Genomic DNA, 23,993 nt, shown 5'->3' on the forward strand with positions numbered 1-23,993 from the left:
CGTGCTGCACTGTGGTAAATGGCTGGCCTTCTCTGACACGAGGCAGGCAGTGTCCCTGGTAGAAAAAAAAAGCCTACAGCTTTCTGTGCATTCAAAGCTTTGTCAACCATAATCCTACAGGTGTCTCATTCAGATGTGGTTGGCCATGTCAGAAGAATAAAAAGTTGAGTTAACAGACAAAGAGAACTAGTTTAAATGATATTGAATCAAGGAGATGGCATGTGCCAAGATTCTCAGTAGGCCTGGAAGACGCACTAAATAACAATTTCATCATCTCGGCTACTCCTGGATATCAGATCAGTTCATTCTTGCTTTCCCTGCTTCAGAACATCTTAAGTTGCTGCTAAAACAGCTTTATTAGTATTCAGTGTGTTTTGCTGAAGTGTCCCTCCAGTCCAGGATGTATAAAAGCTATAACTAGGCCAGCAATTATTCTTAAATGGAGAGTTTGGCAAACTACAGCACACAGTGCAGTGATGTATTGCAGGTCTTGAAGAGAACTGCGCATCACTGGTTAATCCTACTGGGGCTCATCAGGAATCTGCCTGTGATTATCTAGGGAAATTAGTAGCAAAACGGGTGCGGTGCAATACTGTGTGCCAACTTGCACCAGAAACCTGCATCGCTCAGAGACTCGTCAGGTTCTTTTTGTTTTTGCATTCATTTATAATAATACTGCATTTTGACCTAAAAAAAAAAAAAAAAAAAATTAAGAAAAAAATCAAATAAAACGTCTTGAAAAGAGGTCAGCTTTTTTTTTTTTTTTCTTTCAGCACATACACTGATTCCTTCCATCTCTCTCTCTCTCTGGGGGTGGTTTGTTTTACTATTTTTATTGGTGCTTATTAGCTGTTTTACTGGTGCTTTTGTTGTTGTTTTTTATTTGCTTATTGCTTGTTATATATGTATTAATTGATCTTTCTTTAACTTATGGTTTTGCACTGGGGAGGTGAGGGAAAGTGTGTTTGCATCTTTTTTCATGTGGCTTTGTTAATTTCTTTAGAGCTTTCTTGGTATTATTTTTGCATTTAATTGTTGGTCAGGTAGCTCCTTTGTTTCCATTCATTGCTGCTGATTTTCTTGGCACTGTGTTATTTTTTATGTGTTGGCTTGACTTTGCAAATGTTAAAATGAAGAGAGCTAAAAGTCTATCCGTCTCTGTCTCTGCAGGCTGGTTCATTCAGGCAGTGCCAGGAGCTCTCCGGCCCTGGGCTCGGACCTGGTGTTTGCCACGCGCACAGGCACACGGCAGGGCATCGAGGCTCACCTGTTCCGGGTGGAGACGCACTGGGACCTCTCTTCCTGGACCAGGATGCTGGTGCAGGGCTGTCACAGCGCCGCCGAGCTCATTAAGGAGGTCTCAATAGGTGAGTGAACAGCAATTATAAGAAAAAGGACAATAATGATTTAGTGGGCGTCTGGGGTGTGAATCCCCTGAGAGCTTTTGACCACAGATCAGCGCTCCTTTGTTTAAGTCTTTGGTCTCCATCGGTCAGGATTGGAACCCCAGGAACAACAAATGGAAGTGCTGTGCCATAACTCACTTGGACTATTCCATTCCTGCAAGTAGGGGTGTTTGCACTACAAAGACCCTACTGTCTGCCGTTCATAAACATAATCTTAAAGCTGTTCTGATTATCTCAATGCAGTTGTATTCATGATGATAATATAATTGAATCTAATGACTGTCACATTAAATCATTAGGCACTCTTGGTCATCAGCTTGTTTTTTTATATCCGAATTTTCTCTGCGCACATGGGCTAAAAGCGACTGTGGGGAAGCTCATGTAAGTTCGTTTCCAAACGGAACAGAATCTTTCCTGCTATTACGTAGTTTCTTTCCCCTCCGGCCCTATATTTTTCCCCAAAAGTTAAAACTGTAGGCCCTCCTCAAATCTCCAGGTAAGCAGTGAGTGGGCAAATAACTTTCTGAAGCAGTTTCCTACACTTTCTCTCTCAAATGAAGCCCCAGGCAGCTCCCTCGCAGCTGATAATGTGAGCTCAGCATTTCAACCTCGCAGCTTGTGAGTCCGTGACAGATAGGCCTCTGGATTTATTTATTTTCTTATACACGAATAGTTTAAATGCCCAGTGAGATCCCAGCAGTACCTAATTTAGAGTAATTATGAAAGCACACATCTTAGCGCAGTATGTCGTGGGGATAGGCCATTCTGCTTCCTACTCCATTTTAGTTTTCTGCCATAGAGAATACAGTGCGAATTAAGGCGGTGCTTGTTTGGCTTGCTATGCCACTGCTGTTACTCTTATTATCTAACTGTCTTGGGAGATGTAGTTAGGGGTGGCGCTTGCTCCTGACAGAGACCCTGCTTCTTACAGACATTTAAATTCTCATTGTCTTGTGGACGGCAGGGATCCCATTTCATTGACTGCTGGACAGGCAAACTCCTTTTCTGATTCATAGTATCCTGTTCTATTTCATCAGCTGAATCATAATCGACAACAAAAGGAAAGTTGTGTAATTCAAATGATCAGAATATGCCTCTCTTTATAATTGATTGGTAGAGGTACCTATAAATGGCAAACAAAATAAATGTCATGTTCTCTCCTATCGCAATTGTGATTTGAAGTGTTTGTTTGTTTGTTTGTATGGCTTGTTTTTAATTATGCTTCTGGCCGAGATCATGTTAAAGGAGCTTATTTAGAGAATGTGAATACCATCACTATCCAGCTGCCTAAGGGAAGTTTTACACTGTCTAAAATCAACCAGTCTGTTTTGTGAACCTCAAAAGCCATATGAAAGTGCTCTGTGGTCTGCCTGAGTTTGGAGCACGAATCAGTGGAGACAGCATGCTTGTGGTGCACTCTGGGAAACTGTGACCTAACCCAAGTGTGGTCACAGCAGAACTTTACATACCGAGATTGATTGATAGGCAGTCTGGGTAATATATTTGCTGGGATGATTGAACCCTCTCCAGAAAGTAAAGAAAAAGTAGTGCATTTTAAAACATATAATTGGGGGGGGGGGGGAATTAAAAACTGCAACAGTCACAAAAGAAACCCGCATTCTTTAATTAAATACAACTGGACTAACAAAATACCCATTCACGCAAAGGTTACATAAATATCAGAGCAAGATTTGTTTTATGTAAGACTTATGTGTACGGGTCGGGAATAGGAAACTCTAATATATTGGTTGCAGTATCGACACGAATATTAAAAATCATAGTAATAAATTAGTGTAGCACACCAAGAAAAATGTCAACTTTTCAGAAGGTGTCTCTAGTGCAACACATCGATTCATGCTACAACTTTTCCTCTACAGCTTCTCTTTGTGATTCATATATAATTTTGCCTCCTTAATACCATAATTCCACTGTACCTCAAAAGCAGAGTTCAGCAGGCACTATCGTCATAGAAACAGGATCAATAAAGCATTAGGAATAATGTAGAAGTCAAGCCAGAAAATTTGTTTTTTTTCCAGGGTAAACAGAATAATAGTAGGCTGTCATAGTCTGGTTCATTTTGTGTATTTTTTTTTAAATTGCAATATGCAGTGCTGCACCTTCCCATTTACCCTCCCTGTCATGCTTCTAGGGTTTAATCCACGGTTTCCGCTGTGGCAGTAAAGAAGGGGTATTGTAGGGCCAAGCATTGACAGGAGAACAAAACAAACAAACTTAGATCACAGCTGTGCCATATCTCACGCCATACAGTCTCAGCTTCCCATTTACTAACATACACCAGGCAGTGGGTCTACACAGCCAAACATAATCAAATGAGAAGCCTTGATATAGAATGTGTAGAACTGTAACAAAACACCTACCTGTGTAGGGAGTCCAATTGGATTAAATAATATAGTGTATACTAAATACACATAGGTATCTTGTGTTTTGCTCTATAAAAGCATACAATAGTAGAAACACATTAAATGTAGTAGTTCCTGAATAATCGTTGTAGAGTCTAAAAGCATATCATTACTGTAAAGTCTAATCTAATGTCCCTTGGTGAGGTCCACACAGCTTCCCCACCCTTTGGAAAATATCTCCTTGATTTTGCGTTACACAGCACAGAGTTATAGTTACTCACTGTGGACACTGTGGATTCTTTATTTCACTTACTGGACTCTTGCTCAACTTCAAAATATGCCTTCCCTCTTTGTTTTCCAGTTGGCATACAAGACTGCTGTTGTGCCAAAAACCATAAGTGCTTATGCCAGAATGTTAAATACAAGAGCATGCAAAGATCCATGCTCTTGAAATGTTTTAAAGGCACAGGCCAGGGGTTCTCAGGCCTTGTCTATAATTTCCTATTACAATGGAGCTCCTAATCCCGGTTAATTTCAACCCTTTCAGAAAACAGTTGTGTTAGTTTGTGTTGTGCTTTCAACTGTTTGGGTTGAATGGGCCTAACCAAGGTCTGAAAGTGTACTCAATTAAGGGCTCAATGTGCCTAATTAATTAGGAGCTTGTTTGGCATAGAAACCAGCAAGCACAAGTGGCTCCTGAGGACCAGGATGGAGACGGATGTATTTCACCTTCGCATTTTTGTTTTTGTTTAGTTTTTTGTTCCTTAATAGTTTTCTCTGGTCCTTGCTCCCTGTGTTCAGTGTTACTTGTTTTACATTCTTGGTTTTTCCACTTTATTATTCCAGTAATAATTGTACCATCAAAAAAATAAATCTTCTGAAAACAGCAGGAAGTGTACAGAGGAAGTGAATTAATTGGAAGACACAAAACGCTCCTGTAAGCTCTTTATTACACAATTATGCCCTGGGGCCAAACCTTATAGTGTACTGAGCCTAATACCGCTGTACTTGAACTATTCATGCAGCTCAGTTTGCAGCAAAGGCAATGTTGGAGAAGGGAACCAAGACTGCTCTGTTTTCCAGGTCATATCACCCCCCACCAACACGTACATCAAGTAGTAATTCAAGCAGGAATGGGTGGCCAGTGTGCAGTGAACGCGACCGCAGCACCACGGTTTTAACCCGCTTAGACTAGTCTGTTCGAGAGGAGTCCAAGAATGTCTTTGTTACCTCGGAGCAACTCCACATTATCCTCTTATACTCTGACCCCGTGGCTGCCCGACTAACAACACAGGGCAGAGAAGAGAGAGAGAGACAACGAGAGAGAAGAGGCAGTGAAAGAGAGAGTTTGGGGGGGCAGGAAAGTGAATTTCCTAGTGCGACTTAGTCCGCCTCCCCCTCCCCGTCAAGTCCATACCTCCAAATAGCCTGTAAGTTCCTGACTAATACAAGCAAGATTAGACTGCTTTCTCACTCACTATCCAAAGGCTTAACGAGTGCCCTAGTGATTTGTTTTGTGCCACCCGTCAACTGTTGCATTCCCACTTAATGAGGTAGTAATCCACTTATTAATACAGAACAGGGTTTTTTTTTTTTTTTTTTTTTTTTTTTTTACCTTGCAAGGTTGCCTGGATTTGCTTGTTTGTCATTTCTTTGATGTGAGAAATCTGGCTGTTGATTGGATCTCTTGTAAAAGATTATCTGTGGTAAATCTCCATTGTGATTTTCCTCTACATTTCACAGTATGATACTCTCTTCTTGTGGCCGTTTCATGGTTGTACTGGACTGTATGACACTTGGCTGTACTCATAAAATGATTTAACACTGGATATATTTGTGAGAGTATTGAACATCCCTCATTCTTCATTGGCCCTCCTATACCAGCAGAATAAATTAGTGTATTACCATAGTCTGGTGAAAGGCAAAACAGTTGGAAAACATGGTCAAATTACCATGCCGTTTCAGAGACTGTGAAAAGTGCTATCTATAATAGGAAGATTAAATCAATTCAAATATGCGTTAAACAGTAGTAATTTAACTTAATGTGCAAGCTTAAAGGGGTAGTTTGCTCATGAAATAATTTTGCCATTGCATTTATGTTCTGGGTGCTGTTGTTCCAAGTCTTTTTGCCCCATCTTATGGGCATAAGCTTTTACTCTTTTAAGTTATCCTGTTTCACACCACTTTCAGAAGCTCAGGATCCTGCTCAATAAATGCAGTGTTTGTCCTTGGTTTGGTAAGCCTTGGTATCTTTTAATACATTACAGCCTTTTGTTGTGTAAGGTTTTTAGAGAGATTTCAGTTTCTAAAGGGGAGATACTGTGCCAGTAGAGCCGAAGAAAAGCTTTTCCAATAGCTCTGCCTCCTCAGACTAGATCTCAACAGCCCTGCCCTTTCGCTTCCACTGAATCACCGTCTGAATCTAAAAGTGGTAGAGAAACTGAGAACCCTTTCTCTATGGGTAGGCCTGGGAGACCTGTAGCTTGCTCAAGGGCCCTCATATCAATTTCCCTACTTTACCAAAGACACTGGTGTTACATGTGATGGTAATGTAAACTTAACTGTTGCCTAATCCAGGTGCAAGTGTGGGAGATTGAATTCCCTGCTCTCTGCCCTGCTAGCATTTTCTGGAGTCTTCTGAGACTACATAGCGGAAGCTTCACAGCTATTTAAAAAGAAAAACAAATCTTGCCTGACTGCATTTCAACTCACTAGGGCACTTCCAGGTCTATGGACGTTGTCAGCACTCCACATTTCCGGGTCAAAAGCCCTGATGTTAAAACCAACCGCTGTCTCCCGGTGTGAGAAAACATTGTCAGCATACAGGTTTTTAACTGGCTCCTTCACATTTTAAATTATATCTGGGTCCTTAAAGCTGCTTATTGTTGGTCGTGGTAGAACGTGCGTGTCTCTGTCAACTCCTTTGGCCTATTGTCTGGTCTGTTGTCCTTTGCTTAAAATATCAATGCTTAAAATACAATTGAAAAAGCTTCCTGTGGTATTTCATTTTTTATTGTTTCCCCTTGGATTGGTATTCTTTCCCTCTTAGCATTATTCATTATAGGAACAGACTGACCTTTCCTCAGTCCTCAGACTGCTTTGCTTTGTCCTCAGATACGGTACGCAGTACTCCCCCTCCATACTCCATCCCCCTGCCCCCGTCCTGCACTCCTGTTTCTGTGTGTGCTGTTGCAGAAGCAGCCCCTCAGGACAATAGGTGGAGACAAAATATGCTGCATATGTCAGTGCCTTAACTGCGCAGCCATGTTGGGATACAAACTCATGTATGTTTTTTCTGGAATCTCACTTGATTGTAGCACAGGGAAAATGCTCAAAGCAGAGAAGAAAAATCTGATCTTGCAAAGTTCTGTATGATTTGGGTTTAAATTAAAAGCTGCAATTTTCACTTTTTGGTGGTAACCTCCAGTGTTGCATGCACAAACCAAGTCTAGGTCTGCAGTCGGATTCAATCCATTACATTAATTTCAAGTGGCTATGTGGGGAAAACTGGACACAGGCTGAAACCAACAAGGCCTGAAAACAACATTTTTAAGTCCCTACAGTAGTAAGAGATGTTCTCAACACTGTTCTTCCCTGCTCCCCTATGTAGTAGGATTGGGCTGACTTTGGATTTAAACCTTATCCAAAAGAATTTTTCTTGAAGTGAAGGATTTTATTAATTCAGAATAATCATAATCTTCATTTATAGCACTTAGAGTACTTTGACAATGAACTGGGTTTGTGCAGAAAATTAAACTTGATTGGTATATCAGTATAACAGCTTTACTGCCATTGTATTTATAGAAGTATTGAAAATCTCTGCTCTTCTCCATCTAGTTCATAACTAACGCTATACTAGCTACATTACTGCTGCACAGAATGAAACAGGACACTGAATCTATAAAATATTGTGTATGAGCAGCATAAACACAGTGCTGTTCTTGCTGTTCTCAAACCAGAACAGCGTTGCCATGTATAGCTGCCCATACACAATCCTGTCAAACTCTCGACCCCCGAAACATTGTCATGGACACTGGGAACAGTTAATTTTCCTTCATAATAACATCGGCCTCCCTCTGCTTTTCATCACAGCTTGTACACTGAACGGGCAGGATATCCGACTGATGGTTCACTATGAGAATGGATTCACCATCACCAAGGAAGGAGCGGGTCCCGGAAGCACCACCATACTCTACCGCTACCCTTTCGAGAAGCTCAAGATGTCCGGGGACGACGGCATCAGGAGTCTCTTCCTGGACTTCGGAGGACCGGAAGGAGAGATGGTGGGTTTGGAGTAGGATTCTGAATTCTGACGTGTGTTTATTATCAAACACAGTAGAGAGCTAGACTTCAGGTCAGGGTGTGGGTGGAGGGGGCAGTGCTGTGTCAGGATGTGGGCTACAGTAATAATAAAAGTGCTCTGTCTTCCTTCCAGGTCCTGGATCTTCATTCTGGCCCCAAACCAGTCGTGTTTGTGCTGCATTCGTTCCTATCCGCCAAAGTGACGCGCATGGGACTGCTGGCGTGAGGGTGTTGCCATCGCACAGTGCCTGAGAGGGTGATGGGGGGAGGATTTATCCGTTGTCTGTTTTCCTTTCTTTCTTTCTTTTGGATTTTTAAAACAAAAGCACAACAATTCTGCATCTGCATCCGAAAATGGCAACACAGAGGGAAATGCTGGGCCTAGGAAAAATGCAGTCCTCGGCAAAACACCACATCATCAACCAATCAGCAAGCCCCTTCCGCTCTCCTCACTGGCTCCCCCCCAGATTCTTGCTTATAATAACCCCCTTCATGGGTGGAGCCGCCTGCAGTGACGTTTGGAGACAGGGATGGCAGACTCCAATGTCCAGCTTTCATTCCATCGGCTTGTTTGCCTCACTGAAATTAACTCTTTCCTTTTTGCCCATTTGTGCCTGAATGTTTATCATTGAGGTTCCCGTGGTGAACTTGTGTGCTCATGTGACTACAAACACACTTTTCAGAGAAGGCAGTCATAACTAAGAGGAATACTCAAGATGTCAGGAAGGCAGTTTTTTTAAGCTTCAGTTCCAGGGGCATCTTTCTATGGGATGTTAAGCAGTAATGGGTTAAACTAACCACTTAAATATCTCATCTGGGGAAAGCAGGTATTAATTTTAATGGCACACCTCTGTGAAAGTACTGTACCTTTTCTAAGCTTGAAATTTATGTGGCTTTCACTGTGAGAAATGGATCCATTTTAGTCATTGGAGTTGAGAATAGTGCTGTCCTTGACTCCTGGCCAAGACAACCATTGATGCTAGTTTATCCAGATATTTTTGTCAGGTAGGAAAGTGAAAAACTGAGAATGAAGGGAAACCAGAAAACCCTGTTGACCTGGAGTTCTCGAGTTTGACACCCCAGTGCACAAAAAAGCTATTTTAAATCTGAATTAAATTATAAACTAAATTATTTCTTCACCAGAAGTGACCACACGAGTACAATTTTGTAGGCACAATTTGTGACAACAAGACTTTGTAATGCTCTTATTACTACCAAAACATACTTTGAGCGAAGTCCATATGGATGAGGGTTGTAATTTTGGCCATTTTGTAAGGCAGTTATTTATAGATCTTTAAAATAGCCCGAGACCCGCTACAGGGAGCCAGGAGAATTCAATACACTTGTCATTTTTAAACCATTTAACCACAGACATGGAAAGAATTGTAATGTTTTTTTAAATTACACATAGTAATCCTTCATATTGATATAGGCCTTGTATTTTTATACCTATCTTAGAGGCCCATAAGCTTCCAGATATAACATCCTAACTGGTATTTTTTATTTTATCATATAGCACAATATTACTCTTCTCAACCCTTAAGATTATTTTATTTTCACTGTATGATATATTTTATTTAACCTCTGTGATGCTTTTCTGCTTAAGTATAGCATGCCAAGACTCACAGTTTATTATTGTCGTAAGTGTTTGCCCATCCAGTCCGCTGACCCTTACCTCACTCCCCGATTCACCTTCTCACACAGAGAGCCACACTGTCTCACAGTACAGGACCATGCAGTGTCAGAGCTGCTTCTCCCCACTTTGACTGGCAAACATGTTCCTTTGTTTTGCCAGGAAATTTATTAAGATCCAAACCCACCATACTGGTTGATGCAATGGCTTGATGTGAAATATAAAGCTTCTTTCGGTCTCTGTCAAGAGTTTGTTTGGTTTTAAAACTTAAAAAAAAAAAAAAATGACCACTGAGTTCATGTTGAAATGCAAAGCTTGACATAAGTGGAGAATGTCCATTTGAGAAACACCCCAGTTGGTATTGTCTTATAATGGGCATGTCAGAGTCAAAATACTAGGGAGAAGTGGTTGAATCTCCTTGAGAAACACTACCTCCTTTTTCACTGAACAATGTGTAAATCTGAGAGATTATGTCAAAATATGAAGCTTCTAAACATGTCTTTTCAACCGGACGGGATTGGGTCTGCAAGAAAACCAATGACCATGCAAAGACATACATTGCCTACATTAATCACATCAGGGGTGGGATTTCTAGAAGGGGAAACAATATCAAAACGATGTGCAAAATGAGCCTCTCTCAAGGATTCCAGACGTTATACACTGTACTCTTATCTCACACTTGCTATTTGCCCTTTCCTGTAGTCAGTGTGTTTCAGGAAACCACAATGGAGCCAGAATTCAGAACATGGCAGTGTCTGAAAGTCTCAGTGCATGTGTGGTTTGTGGCTGGGCGAATATGAGATTACCTTTTTGAGCAGTCTCTGGGCTGTGTGGAAAAAAGCATGCTAAGCTGCCTTGGAGTTTCATACATTCTGGACATGCATTCATATTCCAGAGAGCCCTGAACACCACCAATGTCACTGGGAGATCTTTGACACTGATATAGGTCCTCACTTCCATTTCAGTGAGGTACAGTATCCAAAGCATCAATCTGCAGCCCTGATTCTAGAGTGGAGATCGTGAAAATCTTGACTAATTACGACAATGGTGGATCTGCCTGAGCTAGGTTGGAATGGAAAGCAAAAGAACCTGAGACTTTCTTGGACCCGGTTCACAGAACTCTGATTTAAAAGCACAGAGTAGAGCAAGTCCAATAGCAGCCCTTCCTGAAAATTCCCATTCAAGGTTTGGGCACGGCCTGAATTTTGACTGTTTATCTTGGATTGAAGCCTGTTATGCAATTAGATGCACTGGTTGGACCAAAGACCTGCTCTGGAATACATAGGAGCAGCCAGTAGGTGTCTGCAAAGAGGATTGGGAATGTGCAGGTGTACACAACAACGCTGTGCTTGAGATTCAACCACAGCCCTGTCTCAGATACTCACTTCAGTAGAGATCATAAACTGAGTACTGTGCTTTTTTTAAGAAGATTAAGAAGAGATTAGGGGGAAATGACTGCCAAGCAGGAAGAAAGTGAGCATTTCCATTGATTTTGCTTGTTAACCTTTTTACTCTCATCTGTTTTATTATCCTTTTTCTCAATCTTGTTGTTATTGCCAAATGTGCCTTTATTTGTTGATGAAGAAAATGTTATATAAGATTTTCATATGTTCACATTACAAGAGGCCATCGTTTAAAAAAAAAAAGAGTAGCTTTATATCATTTATATTTTTTGTTTTTTCTTTTTCATATTCTTGCATGACTTAGAATGAATAAGGTGCACTTTCCAACTTTCAAGACAATACTTGCATTGCTCTTGACTCTGAACAATTTCTTCAGCTCAAAAGCAATTCCACATCAGTAGCTTTGAGAGAGAATGCCTGAGTGGTTTTTCCAGTGCTGTAAACAGTGTTTCATTTGAGACAATTGCAGCGTTATAGGATAGCAGGAAACAGCTGTTGTGCTGTGTGTCCTCAGAATCCTTATTGGAGCTGGCAACATTGATGCATTAATCTTTAGTACAATTACTATAAATCTTGCTGCTGCAGATTTGCAATCGTCTCAATGTGAAAGCAAAAGGCTTTTATGGGAGGGGGTTAGTATGTTAATGTACTGAGGTCTGAGCGTTTTGCCCCGGAGTGTAATTTTATGCTGCAGTTACTGAAAGTAATTTGAAAAATCAAAAACACGTACTCGTCTTTGCCTGTTCTGGGATCGACCCAGCCAACCACTCCTGAGATATGAGCATTTAAGGGCCTCCTCTTCTAAAACACAAGGGTGACAGAGAAAAGGATGAGGAAAAGAAAAGACAGATGAGCAGCCCAGGTAGGAAACACTGCTGCTCCCCTTAGATTTTCATCTGGATTATCCCCACACTGTAGCACAGCTGCCACTCTGGATTGTCCACTTAATTTCTATCATAAGATCCTTGGAATGTTTCACTTTAATTACACAATGTAAACTGCTTGGATTTCTTCTCAGTATGTCATTCTAGTCAGTGGCTTCTTTTTTTTTTTCATTCCTATTTCTTTTTAAGTTTAAGTGCATTTTAATATTTGCAGGCCTTCTCCCTGGATGCTCATCAGGGTGTGAACGCTAGTACTATATCCAGCATTGTTTAATCGCATCTTTGCTCATCATCCAGTTGTTTTGATCCCACATCTGTTGCCAGTGCAAACTTAAGTCTGGTTTTAGCTGGTTTAAGTCTTTTAGTTTTTTAAGGGAACGTAAAACAAACCAGCAATCTAGGGAAACAGGTAATTTTTGTACAGTTCAGTCTGAAAAGAGCATTACTATGTTATGACTATGGCTATGTTTCTTTTCAGTTTTGTGGAGCTACAGATGTAATGAATATGCCACGCAACACCAAGCACAAAATGGAGCAGGCACAAACACATCAAGGCTGATATTAACACCACTTGTAAGGAAGTGAAATATAAAACCAAGTAGTTCCACTATGTTTGTAGAGGCTTATTTTATTTAGGCACAGTTTTCATTTCAGTGCGCCTCGTTAAGAGGTCAGATAAGTTTCCATTGGGCCATTTTGCTTTTTAAAACTAAAATGGCACCTTTATTGTTAAGATCTTCTTTAAAGTGACTCCTGAACTGAGATCCCACTGGCTGCGGTTTGGCGTTTGACAAAAACAATGTGATGTGGTGGTGCAGTGTAAAAGCTGCTACAGTGTGAAACAGACAGCCCCTATCTCTCTCGCTGCCTGATTTGGGATGAGGGGGGACGGCATCCAGATAATACAGCTGAGTCATCATGATATCAGCTCCCCATAGTGAGAATCTTAACAATGCGCTGCAGAGGACAAATCCACTAAGCCATTAAAGATCGCTCTCTTTGTTTGCTTTCTCTATGCTGTACCCTTCTGTGCTGCACAGGCAGCATGAGGTGGGCGAAAAATGACACTTTCTCCTGGAAAAACCATAAACACTTCCTCCTCGATGGGAAACTGCTATCATAGCCTGAAGGCCTAGGCCTGGGGCCAATTCAATGTTTTTTTTAAAAAGCCTCCACATCCTGAAACTTGTTGTAAACGGACACCTTGCCCAACACTATGCCAGTTGGCAGTGCCTTCTAAGCACAGTTCATAGATGCTAGTGAAGGTGCACCCGGATTTTTTGGCTCCCGTTACTGGATCATTCTCTATCGGCTAAAAGAAAAAGCTCCAAATAAAAAAAAATAAAAAGGGGCAATTGAAATGAATCTTGGGACTGGTGATATATTCAAAATAGAGATTGGGGGAAATTGTGATTCATACAACTGGCTTGCTATTACTTAACAAGACACATTTGAGAGTCATACATAAATGCAGAAAACAACTGCCTGCTATTATACTGTTGAGAGGAGGCCATCCGCGTTTTAGAGAAGAAATTCACTTCGTTTTTGTTTTGGTTTTCTCATTTTGCATAGTCAGAGAAACTTCCTCATAGCAATTACAATCACTGTTTCAAAACTAAATTACAGGGAGAGAGACAACCTACTTTGGATCTCTTCAATTTGAAGCATTTTGACGAATATTATTTGTTTCCTGAAGGCTACAATTTTGTCCTTGATCTCCCAGTTACAGTCAGTATATGTCTCTTTTTTTTTTTCCATGGCAGGCAGAATCAGGACTGTCAAGTGGATGCATGCTTATCTAGGGTAAATGCGCAGTACTCACGCTCAAGGTCATAGGAGAAGGACTGTTCCGTTAAGCACTGTGACTTTGTGCACTTGCGGATAAGACACCGCATGGTAGCCTTAGCCTGTTAAAGGTAGGCCAGCGTTGCCCTTATAATTGTGGGCACTGCACTAGTGGCTAAGTCTTGATTAATATTAAGATATAATATTCCTGACATAACCAAAACAGACATGACATCTGAAACTAGATATACAAAAAACCCTCTGCAAGAGTGTGTAACCACCTATAAAGCAGTGGCGTACCACTTGATTCCAGGAAAAAAAATAACACAATTGGATATTTAAGTTGATCTTCATGTACCCAAGAGTGTAGATAAATGCAATTGACATATTTGTGCTGTTACTGAAGATTGTTTTTCAGCCTGTTTCAGTGATGTGCATGTGAACACAAGCTTTAACAAGAAAGGCTCTGTAAACTGCTGCCAGAATGTATTTCCTCATGACTTTTTGCGAAAACATTACATTCCATTGCATTCAATGAAGGCTGAGCAGGGAGTGAAGATTTGAGTGATCTGTAAGCCTGCCACCTAGTGTTCACATGCCCTCAATTGCTGCATCACATTTTTCATCTTGGATAAAAAAACGTATTCCTTTGGCTGATGCCGGTGTAGCAGGGATCATTGTCTATAAAAAGCAAAAAAACAGAAAGATGTTAAAGATGAACCAGTGTCAGGAGTGCTTGTGTTGGGTCTTTCCAGTGCTAGTTATAGTGCTAGTGCTCATGCAGCTATTATCAAATAAAAACTGCACCTGTCAAGCTCTCCCATTTCATCCTTGCCCCCCATCTATTACCTCTTTTAATATGGTTCTGTGGCTGGCAATGCTAATGTCATAGTTTTCATGAAGAAACAGGAAACATATTGACAACGTGGCTGATGTTGAATTATATTCTCAAAGCTTCACTGAAAATATTTGATTTTTTTTCTGTAGCTGTGGAAAGTGACCTTTAAATACTCTGTAAACATAAGCTAACAATTGCATTACATTAGGTTGGTTTGATGCATAAGCGCAGTGCCTCATTGGGCCTCCTAGTAGGTGTTTTATTTTGCTTTTCCCCTTGAAAATATGGGTGATCCAATACAAAGACCCTGAGAATACAAATTGCTGGTGCAGGTTTCTGATCAACGTACTGTAATCCACACTATGATTGTTACTGCTCCAATGTTTTAAAGAAAACAAGATTCACAAACAGTCCATTTCCAGCTGTTGCAGTATCCTGATGTCAGTAGTTGGAGCACTAGGTTTACCCATATACAAGGCTGGCACAGAATACTCAGGGTTGAAAAGGTGGCTGAGAGGTGATAAAGGATTTGCAGACTGGCACAGTTTTATAAAACTGTCTAAACTGAAAACTGGAGTAGAAGGCCATGAGGAATGATCATACAGTGCATTTCTAGTGTCACTTATATACCCATTTTATATGGATTATGGGGGAATAAAGTCTGCATTTATATTTTAATGAATTCTTCATATGATTTAACACATCTACCAACAGGAAATGCTGACTGGAATATTGCTTTATAATATGATCTATGTAGTGGACCCTCTCTTTTTATTCCCATTGTGTACATGACCCTGGCCTATACAAAAGACCATTGCCTTTGCTGCCAATCATATTAAAGAGGGCAAGGACTCTATACCGATTGGACGAGAGCACACAAATCATCAGTCAATTACTTTGAAATCAGCTTTGGTTCCTTCACTTTTCAACTGAACACGTTTTTTATGAATGTATTTAAATGCATCAAATCCGTCTTGGTACGGACTGTGTAGATAAAACTGCCATACTTGTGACTCTATTTTTATATTCCTCTGTACCTGAATACCTACAGTGCTATTTACTTTAATAGAGAATAGTTCTGTCTTTTTTTTTTTTTTTTTTTTAAGGCTTTAAGTACCAAAGTTTGATATTTAAGGCAGCTTGCGTTCTTAACAATCATGTACACAGGAAACAAGATACTCAAAGAGAATTTGTGCATCCATTTTATAGAATGGTGTATATTATTGCAACACCTGCACCCTAAAATATATATAAATATATCTATATATAATATTCTTAAACTGTAAATATATGAATAAAATCAATATGCTTTTACCTGTTTTTGAGTGGTCTGTTTTTTATTAATTGTCACATCCTGATTTACAGGAATTTGTTTTTGGAAAGAGGCGTAAGTGTAATGGAGTAAAGGTGCCAGTAGTGTTTACTGTTGATGTATAGTAATTGATCCAGACCGGCAAGACATTCACACCAATATGAGATCATCACTGAGTGAATGCTGGACACTCCCTGAACCATTTTGACACAATTTAAAACCTCAGTCCTGACACACAGAACCACTTGTGATTTTTAAGGAATACCCTCTGTATATAGGCCTGTATAATGTATAGGGCCTACAGTAAAACATGAAGGGTTATATTGTTAATCATGATATTCAGGAAGGCAATTCGAGGGTAATGCTGTTATTGTAACTTTATAAATCAGCCGCTATATTCGACTAGGGTAATAAACCATGCAGGGCATAAATATAACAATGGATGTGCTCGAAGAGGTGCCGGTTCTGCACTGGCCGCTAGAGGGCAGCAGCATTTTTTACTCTCGCTAAATCTGTGGCTGCCAATGATCTATTTAGGTTTGCTCTTTTATTTGAATGTCTATGGTGGCATCCGTTTCCTCCATTTTCATCGTATATCCCAGTCCCTGTTGTTTATTATCGGTTTTACTGCAAAGCCCCGGAGGATTTACGAACTACAAACACAAAAGGACAAATCTGTCACCGCTTTCTCGTTGGGGATCCGTTAGTTGACGATTGGATGATTCCCTGTTGAGGAGTGAGATGAAATGACAACGTCAACATTACAGGTAGTGTATTATTAAACATGAGCTAAATATGATCAGGTGCCGGACTCCCAGTTTTGTCTGGAAATGTTGACATTTTGTAAGATAATGCAAAGCATGTTTAAATAAAGGGGGTGTTTTCGTTTTCCCTTATATCTGAATCACATGAAAGGTTAATAATCGCACATTAATAGTTAAACACAGTCAAAGCAGGGATGCTGTCTTGCATGCAAAGCGGATAAGGACTTATTTCTACTAATATAGTTGGTTTATAATTAGAATTGCAGTTATTGCAATAAGATGCATTTTTCAAGTAAGTCCATATTGTAAAAACAAACGTAAATACATAATATACAATGTAAGGGAGAGTTAAATTATACTAAACCTTCTAACTATTAATTGTACATACATTAATTGTGAGGCCAAAAGAAAGTGTCTGTCCTGGCCCTGCAATATCAGTGGGGCATTTCAAACCCTTTCTCTAATTAAAGTCTGGCAGACGGGCCTTCAGAGTCATGTGAAAAGCAGCTGGGATTTGGCATGACTGTTTGTTTTTGTTTTATGCATATACTGGATGGGATTGGCAACCATGGGCATATTTCAACAAAGTAACAAATAATGGCTTATTTCTACGTGTTTGTGAATGATTTAGAGACCTTGTGAATTTTAAGCTGTAGACTATGGTTATGCAGTGCTTATAAAGAGCGTGGTCAACTTTTTCTTTTTCTTTTTCTATACACTACATTTCGTCTATGAGTCAATGTTTAGGTTTGGCACATGTGATGACCCTGTGTTCACCACCTCTCTGTGCTTACCCTGCCCTGCCCGGCTGTGAATATGCACCCAGTCAATTAGCAGACTAATCACAGATCACGTTTGCAGTACATCACCTTCTCTTCTTGAGTGGACAACAGCTTATTTAAATATATATATATATATATATATATATATATATATATATATATATATATATAAAAGCACATTTTCAATAGTTTATTCTCTTAATTGGAAATATTATTTTGTTGATTTGTAAAATGGGGAATTGGCATCCTCATCATTCAAATACATAAATCAATACAATGAAAAAGGATACGAATACTGAAATATGCCAAAGCCCCCCAAAATGACAATGATCCACGTGGGACACCTGTACTCCCCTGACTCTCTCTTATTTATGTGTGTGTGTATATATATATATATATATATATATATACATACATACATACATACATACATACAGTTTTGAGTCTAAGATAATTTATGAGGGCAAAGTGAATATTACAGAATTTAACTTTTTTGTTTTTGTCTTTTAATTACCATAGTATGATCAGCAGGACACAAATAAGTTTAAATCAAATGTACAGTAAGCTCTTATGAGCCCAGTGTTTGGCTCAGGACGGAAGTTGCTGGTCTGTGGGAGGGAGAGATTGAAAGTGTCAATTTTATTCCTTATGTATTTATTTTGTTTGCCGAGAGACTCCCGGAGCCGAGCCTCACGGTCGAGGGATGTGTCAGTGCCTCTGGTGCTTTACTGTGGTGTCTGTGTTGTAGAAAGCGATTGACCTTGTGACCAAAGCCACAGAAGAAGACAAGGCCAAGAACTATGAAGAGGCGCTGAGGCTGTACCAGCATGCGGTGGAGTATTTCTTACACGCCATCAAATGTAAGTTTGGAAAATATTCACTCTTACACTCATGTTCAAATTCTGTAATTTACTACCTAGACCTCACTGAGCCCAGGATTCCTGTCAAATTTCTTTGTTTCTAAAAGGTCTGAGCATATCCGGGCTACACATACAAATTGTGCAGCACCCGGACTGTAATTTAAAACCTGTCCGCCAGCACAGGCTATATCCCATCTCTCCGCAGTCTGTGTGCATGTTGGCTGTTGCCTGATAAATACTTCATTTGAATTTTGATTCTTTTAAAATGTTATTAGTTGATTTAGTCCCATCCCTTGGTGTTTTTTTATTTATCTATTATGTGCAGATGTGAATAGAGCTTATTAATGCTATTGATTGCACAGGATTTCCTAAATCGACAATTGCATCCCTTTGCTAGTAACAGTAACTCGTACCTGGTGTTGCAGATGAGGCGCACAGCGATAAGGCGAAAGAGAGCATCCGGGGGAAATGTGTGCAGTACCTGGACCGAGCCGAGAAGCTGAAGGACTATCTGAAAAACAAAGATAAGCAGGGGAAGAAGCCGGTGAAGGAGATGCAAAATGACAAAGGGTACAAAACACAGACCTGTGGAACCATGGGAGCAGTGTGTCTGTTTGTTAAGGCAGTCTGTTATATTAGTCTGTTTAGTAGCTGCAGAGTATCCAGTGTGTAGCCAGTGTGTATCTGTGTCCTAACTTGGGCTGGTGCTGATGTTGTGTTACAGGAGTGACAGTGACAGCGAGGGGGAGAACCCAGAGAGGAAGAAGCTCCAAGAGCAGCTCATGGGTAGGCGGCTCAGTGGCTATGTTTGAGGGCAAGGACTGAGGACTCTCCGTAGTTGCAGTTTGGGTTTACTGATGTGTCCGTCTGTCTGCCACCCAGGTGCGATTGTCATGGAAAAGCCCAACGTGCGGTGGAATGACGTGGCTGGACTGGAGGGAGCGAAGGAGGCTCTGAAAGAAGCCGTCATCCTACCCATCAAATTCCCACACTTATTTACAGGTGAGCCCCACCATCCTAATACACACCCCCTCCCACACTCAGTGTCTTCTCTTGTTCCTGCTGTGTGTTTCTCTGACAGCTGTTTCTCTCCAGGCAAGCGCACTCCCTGGCGTGGGATTTTGCTCTTCGGTCCTCCTGGCACAGGCAAGTCCTACCTGGCCAAGGCTGTAGCCACCGAGGCCAACAACTCCACCTTCTTCTCTGTGTCCTCCTCAGACCTCATGTCCAAGTGGCTGGGAGAGAGTGAGAAGTAAGTACCTGTGTGATATTCCCTGAGCCCTGGGGCTGTGTTTGGCATCTACATTCAAGGCAAATTACTGCCAATCAAAGATGCGATAGCGACCCGTTTCCCCTCTCCGGCCCTCAGGCTCGTGAAGAACCTCTTCGACCTGGCTCGGCAGCATAAGCCTTCCATCATCTTCATCGACGAGGTGGATTCCCTGTGCGGCTCGAGGAACGAGAATGAAAGTGAAGCGGCCAGAAGGATAAAAACAGAGTTTCTAGTGCAAATGCAAGGTGAGCCTATTTGTTAGGTTTTCCTGCCTGTGTTGAGTTTAGCCATGGAGTCCATTCCAGTAGAACATCTGGGAATCTCACAGCAGCTCTGGTTTGCTTTAGGATTAGCGGTTATGTACAGATTGTGCCCTTCTTCTCAGGTGTGGGCAATAATAACGATGGGATCCTGGTCCTTGGAGCTACGAATATCCCTTGGGTGCTGGATGCTGCCATCAGGAGGAGGTGAGATAGCCGATCCGCTCTGCAGGGCCACTTTCAAAGCGCTTTGCTCCAATGCAGCTCTTATCCATTTTTCGCTAAGTATTGTTTTTAGAGTATTTCTTCTGGCTTATTTTCCACCTTACTAGTTACAGCAAAGACAGCACTTTTTATTCTCTGGAGCGAAAGCATTGAAAACCCTCCTGTACGTTTACAACATAGGGAAGTAATAAAGTGTCATCATGTGGGGAGCATAAACCACTTCCGGTGCACTGTGTCTTGGTCAGCTGGTCGTCAGTGATGTAACCATCCAAGAGGCCTCCCAAGATGTTCCTTGAGCCCAGGTTTCGTAGGTCTCTTTGAATCCCTACCTGCATTAAATGAATAATTAGTTCAGTGAATAATAAGTTCAGTTAACTAATTAACAGCCCATGTGTTTTGGAAATCGGAGGAAGCAAAGGCAGCAGAGGGCGACCCAGTTGTGTACGTCCTGTGATTCTCTTCACATTCTCAGCTACGTGCCATCTGGACACAATGCTGCATCGGTTAATTGTTGCAAATTAATTGTTCAATTAAGTAATTCAGATGTGAGTTAAGAATAAAAGTAAATAGTAGATGAAACGGAAGACACATTTGTGGTCGGCAGGTTTGAGAAGCGCATCTACATCCCCCTGCCAGAGGAGCCGGCCCGAGCCCAGATGTTCCGGCTGCACCTGGGGAACACGCCGCACAGCCTGTCCGACACAGACATCCGGGAGCTGGCCAAGAAGACGGACGGCTACTCCGGCGCCGACATCAGCGTCATTGTCCGCGACGCGCTCATGCAGCCCGTGCGCAAGGTCCAGTCCGCCACGCACTTCAAGAAGGTGGGTGTGAGGGTCGGAGGTCACGCGGCGCCTTGACCGTGAAGGGTGTCGTCGCGGATGTTTTTCTGATGGGTTCCATTTGGGTTTGTTTCCGGGTCCTCAGTTTCGCGGTCCTTCCCGGACGAATGCCAACGTGATCGTGGACGACCTGCTGACCCCTTGCTCCCCTGGCGACCCCGACGCCATAGAGATGACCTGGATGGAGGTCCCTAGTGACAAACTGCTGGAGCCCATCGTCTGCATGGTAGGCCCTGGCGCACAGACGGGCACACGCATACCTATATAGACAGACACAAACACCGTCCCCCCACTCCCCACGTCGGCTGTGTCTCTCTCCTAGTGTGGCACGCAGGTTGGAGTAATGAACTGAGATGACCAACAGCTGGTGATTTATAATTGAGAAGGGTATGAGAAATAAATATGTAAATTGATAATCAAATGGTAAAAATATATATATATAGTAAATTTGAGTGAGAAAAAATGAATTCTCGTGGAGTGGAGGTGTCTTTTTCTGCTCCTGGGCGACTCTGGTAATCAAGGGTCTGATTCCTGTAGGTTTTTAACCTTTCAATTAGCAACTGATTAAAACCTGATGTGACTTCCTCTACAAAAAAAATTAAGTAATTAAGACCTAGGGAAGAACTAAAACCAGAAGACCCTGAGGTTTGGAGTTGCCCATTCCAGTTCTACTCTAATCAAACTACTCATTCTTTGTCACCTCCTTGAAGTCAGTTCTGGCTGCCCTGTTATTCCCATTAGATGTGTGGTGATGTCTGTTGTTACAGTCAGCAGGTGAAAATCTCTGGTGGCTAGTTTGTGTTGTTTTGTTTGCTTGCAGTCGGACATGCTGAGGTCCCTGGCGACCACAAGACCCACCGTCAATGCCGAAGACCTCCTGAAAGTCAGGAAGTTCAGTGAGGACTTTGGCCAGGAGGGTTGAAGACACGTGCTTGGTACAGGGACGTCGAATCAAAAGCTAAAACAAACTCCCCAGCACCGCCACCACAAACGCCACTACTGTTGCTCCGCCTGCTATTACTCCGCCTAATCAAGTTGGCTGACTTCACGAACTCAGACGGGCATGAAAAAGGAAAAAGGAATTGTATTTATTTATTTTGACTTGACAGTGTCTGAATCTAGAAGGCTGTTTCACAATCCATTTATTTTTATTTTTATGGGGGTAGATGAAGGAGGCTCCAGTAAAACAAAAAAGTGTATGTGTGTATATATATATATATATATATATATATATATATATAATAGGTCATCAAACATGTTCAGTTTCAGGCTTTTTTCGAGTTGCTGTATTTTCACAGTAGGCAGACCAGGAGGGCGATCCGGCAGTCATGGCAGATGTGTGTATTTCAGATATAGGTGTCACCAAGGAGCTTTAATGTATTCTATTGTTCTTCCAACCTTTAAGATCAGATGTAAGGGGTTCTCTACTTTCCAAAGAGAAGTCCATTTCATTTTGTCAATTCTGGTCATAAGTATTTTAGACTTAATGTGATTCCCCCCACCCCTTGTTAATGTATAGTGTTTATTTTTACATAGCTGGAAATTAGATGCTTATTTATTCATTTTCCCCAAGATGTTATTGAATTGTTCCTTTGCCTATGTATTCATTCTCCAGGCACTGGAGACCCCCAGGGTTCATCAGTTGACAGCAGAATGACAGGTTTTGTGGTTGATGCTGCACTCTGAATGTACAGTATGTGGTACTGTATGTGTTAATGCACAGTGCATTATTAGATGGTCTACACCATTTCAAAGTTTCTGACCAACTAAAAGATATTGATTGAATTCTGCAAATTGAATGCAATATCTGAGCAGAGGTTGAGTAAATTTATTTATTTGTGTATTTATTAATTCATGCTACAAAACATAGAAAACTCAAAGTATCGAGTTTAAGATCAATACGATGAATGGAGTTCTTTAACTGTCTGCTTGCAAGTACAGGTTGTCCCTGTAACATTTTTGTCAACATTCTCGCTCTGTTTATTCAAATGTTTTCAGTCACACAGTGGTGATCCCCAGTGAGACGCCACCACTCCAGGTTTGTAATTCTGTCTCCTTCACAAGGTCAGTTTGGTGTCTTGCTGTTTGATTCTTGGAGAAGTATCCGTTTTGCTGATTGAGGGTACAGATGTATAGACTTCGACTGTAGCAGGCCGCTCTCCAAACTGTTTTCCAGGCAGCTTTTAACTCCAGTCACCCCAACATTTACCACCTTGTCATTCTGATTGCCTTTGTATCTGAGCAAAGCTTGCTTTCATTTTGAACCTTGTGGACCCAATCTGGAGGCCAAACCGGTGCAGTGAATGGTCCGGTCAAGCCGAGTCTCATTCTCTGCCAGAATGCAACTTGCGGTTTCTACAGTTGAGTCAGCATGCTGAAACTGAGCAGCTGCATTGTAACACTAGTTTCATCCATGGAGCTCCACACATGTTTTTTTGTTTGTTTTTGTTAAGACTGACAATGTTCTTGGTGGGTTTTCAAGTGCAGGACAAAGGAAAAATGCAGCTTATTTATTCTGAAGCAAGGCACTTTAATATGTAGCAGAAAAAGTAAGGAAAATACTGATTTACCATGTAGGTCCAATTCCAGATATTGAAACTGTGATTGCAAAAGGTACTTACATTTCAACAGTAGTATCATTTATTTATTTATTTATTTTTTAAATTTCCTTACATGTACCATCAAACTTACAATGTATACCTGTACAGCTTCATACATAGTATAATTTGTGGGATAACCTGCATGTTAGGATTGATAAAGTACACCCAACCAGTGGAAAATAGTTTGAATGAAATATGAAACAATTATGAATCAGTAGTAAAGGAGCTATATTTAATTTGTTTTTTGTTTCTGGATCTTAGTGATTTTTTGTTTTTTAAAGTTCTTGTTGAGATCTCTGTACTTCAAATATAACCATACAATGCATCTAACACTGCTACTTCCATCAGTCTGTTATCCACTGAAATACAGTGTCACTCTGCTAGAACTGTTGATGACTTGATTAAAGTTATTTGATGCTATTAAACTCAATATATTATAAAGCTGTGACAGTTCATTTATTTGA

General features: G+C 41.0%; 2 protein-coding genes across 2 annotated transcripts in view; both read left to right on the forward strand.

Annotated features, from left to right (window-relative positions):
* Positions 1 to 15,925, forward strand: part of sntb2 (syntrophin, beta 2) — a 72,695-nt gene extending 56,770 nt beyond the window's left edge. Inside the window, exons 5-7 of the mRNA XM_066713921.1 lie at positions 1,171 to 1,367; positions 7,859 to 8,049; positions 8,202 to 15,925. Of these exons, the coding sequence (XP_066570018.1) occupies positions 1,171 to 1,367; positions 7,859 to 8,049; positions 8,202 to 8,294 (481 nt within the window). The 3' untranslated portion in view covers positions 8,295 to 15,925. The remainder of the gene's footprint in view (positions 1 to 1,170; positions 1,368 to 7,858; positions 8,050 to 8,201) is intronic.
* Positions 15,926 to 16,493: 568 nt separating this feature from the next.
* vps4a (vacuolar protein sorting 4 homolog A) lies at positions 16,494 to 23,970 on the forward strand. The gene is made up of 11 exons (XM_066713923.1): positions 16,494 to 16,690; positions 18,218 to 18,329; positions 18,755 to 18,899; positions 19,054 to 19,115; positions 19,212 to 19,331; positions 19,425 to 19,581; positions 19,699 to 19,847; positions 19,988 to 20,069; positions 20,692 to 20,911; positions 21,015 to 21,155; positions 21,750 to 23,970. Exons 1-11 carry the CDS (start codon positions 16,670 to 16,672, stop codon positions 21,849 to 21,851), a joined length of 1,311 nt encoding a protein of 436 aa, XP_066570020.1. The 5' UTR covers positions 16,494 to 16,669; the 3' UTR covers positions 21,852 to 23,970.
* Positions 23,971 to 23,993: the final 23 nt, after the last annotated feature.

The sequence above is a fragment of the Amia ocellicauda genome, chromosome 9, assembly GCF_036373705.1.
Source record: "Amia ocellicauda isolate fAmiCal2 chromosome 9, fAmiCal2.hap1, whole genome shotgun sequence".
NCBI classification, from domain to species: Eukaryota; Metazoa; Chordata; class Actinopteri; order Amiiformes; family Amiidae; genus Amia; species Amia ocellicauda.

Excerpts from the sequence above, each read along its gene's own strand:
- vps4a (XM_066713923.1), top strand. The coding sequence starts at position 16,670 with ATGACAACGTCAACATTACAG. Across the intron at positions 19,332-19,424 it reads ATTCCCACACTTATTTACAG|GCAAGCGCACTCCCTGGCGT; the intron begins GTGAGCCCCACC and ends GTTTCTCTCCAG. Across the intron at positions 20,912-21,014 it reads CCGCCACGCACTTCAAGAAG|TTTCGCGGTCCTTCCCGGAC; the intron begins GTGGGTGTGAGG and ends CCGGGTCCTCAG.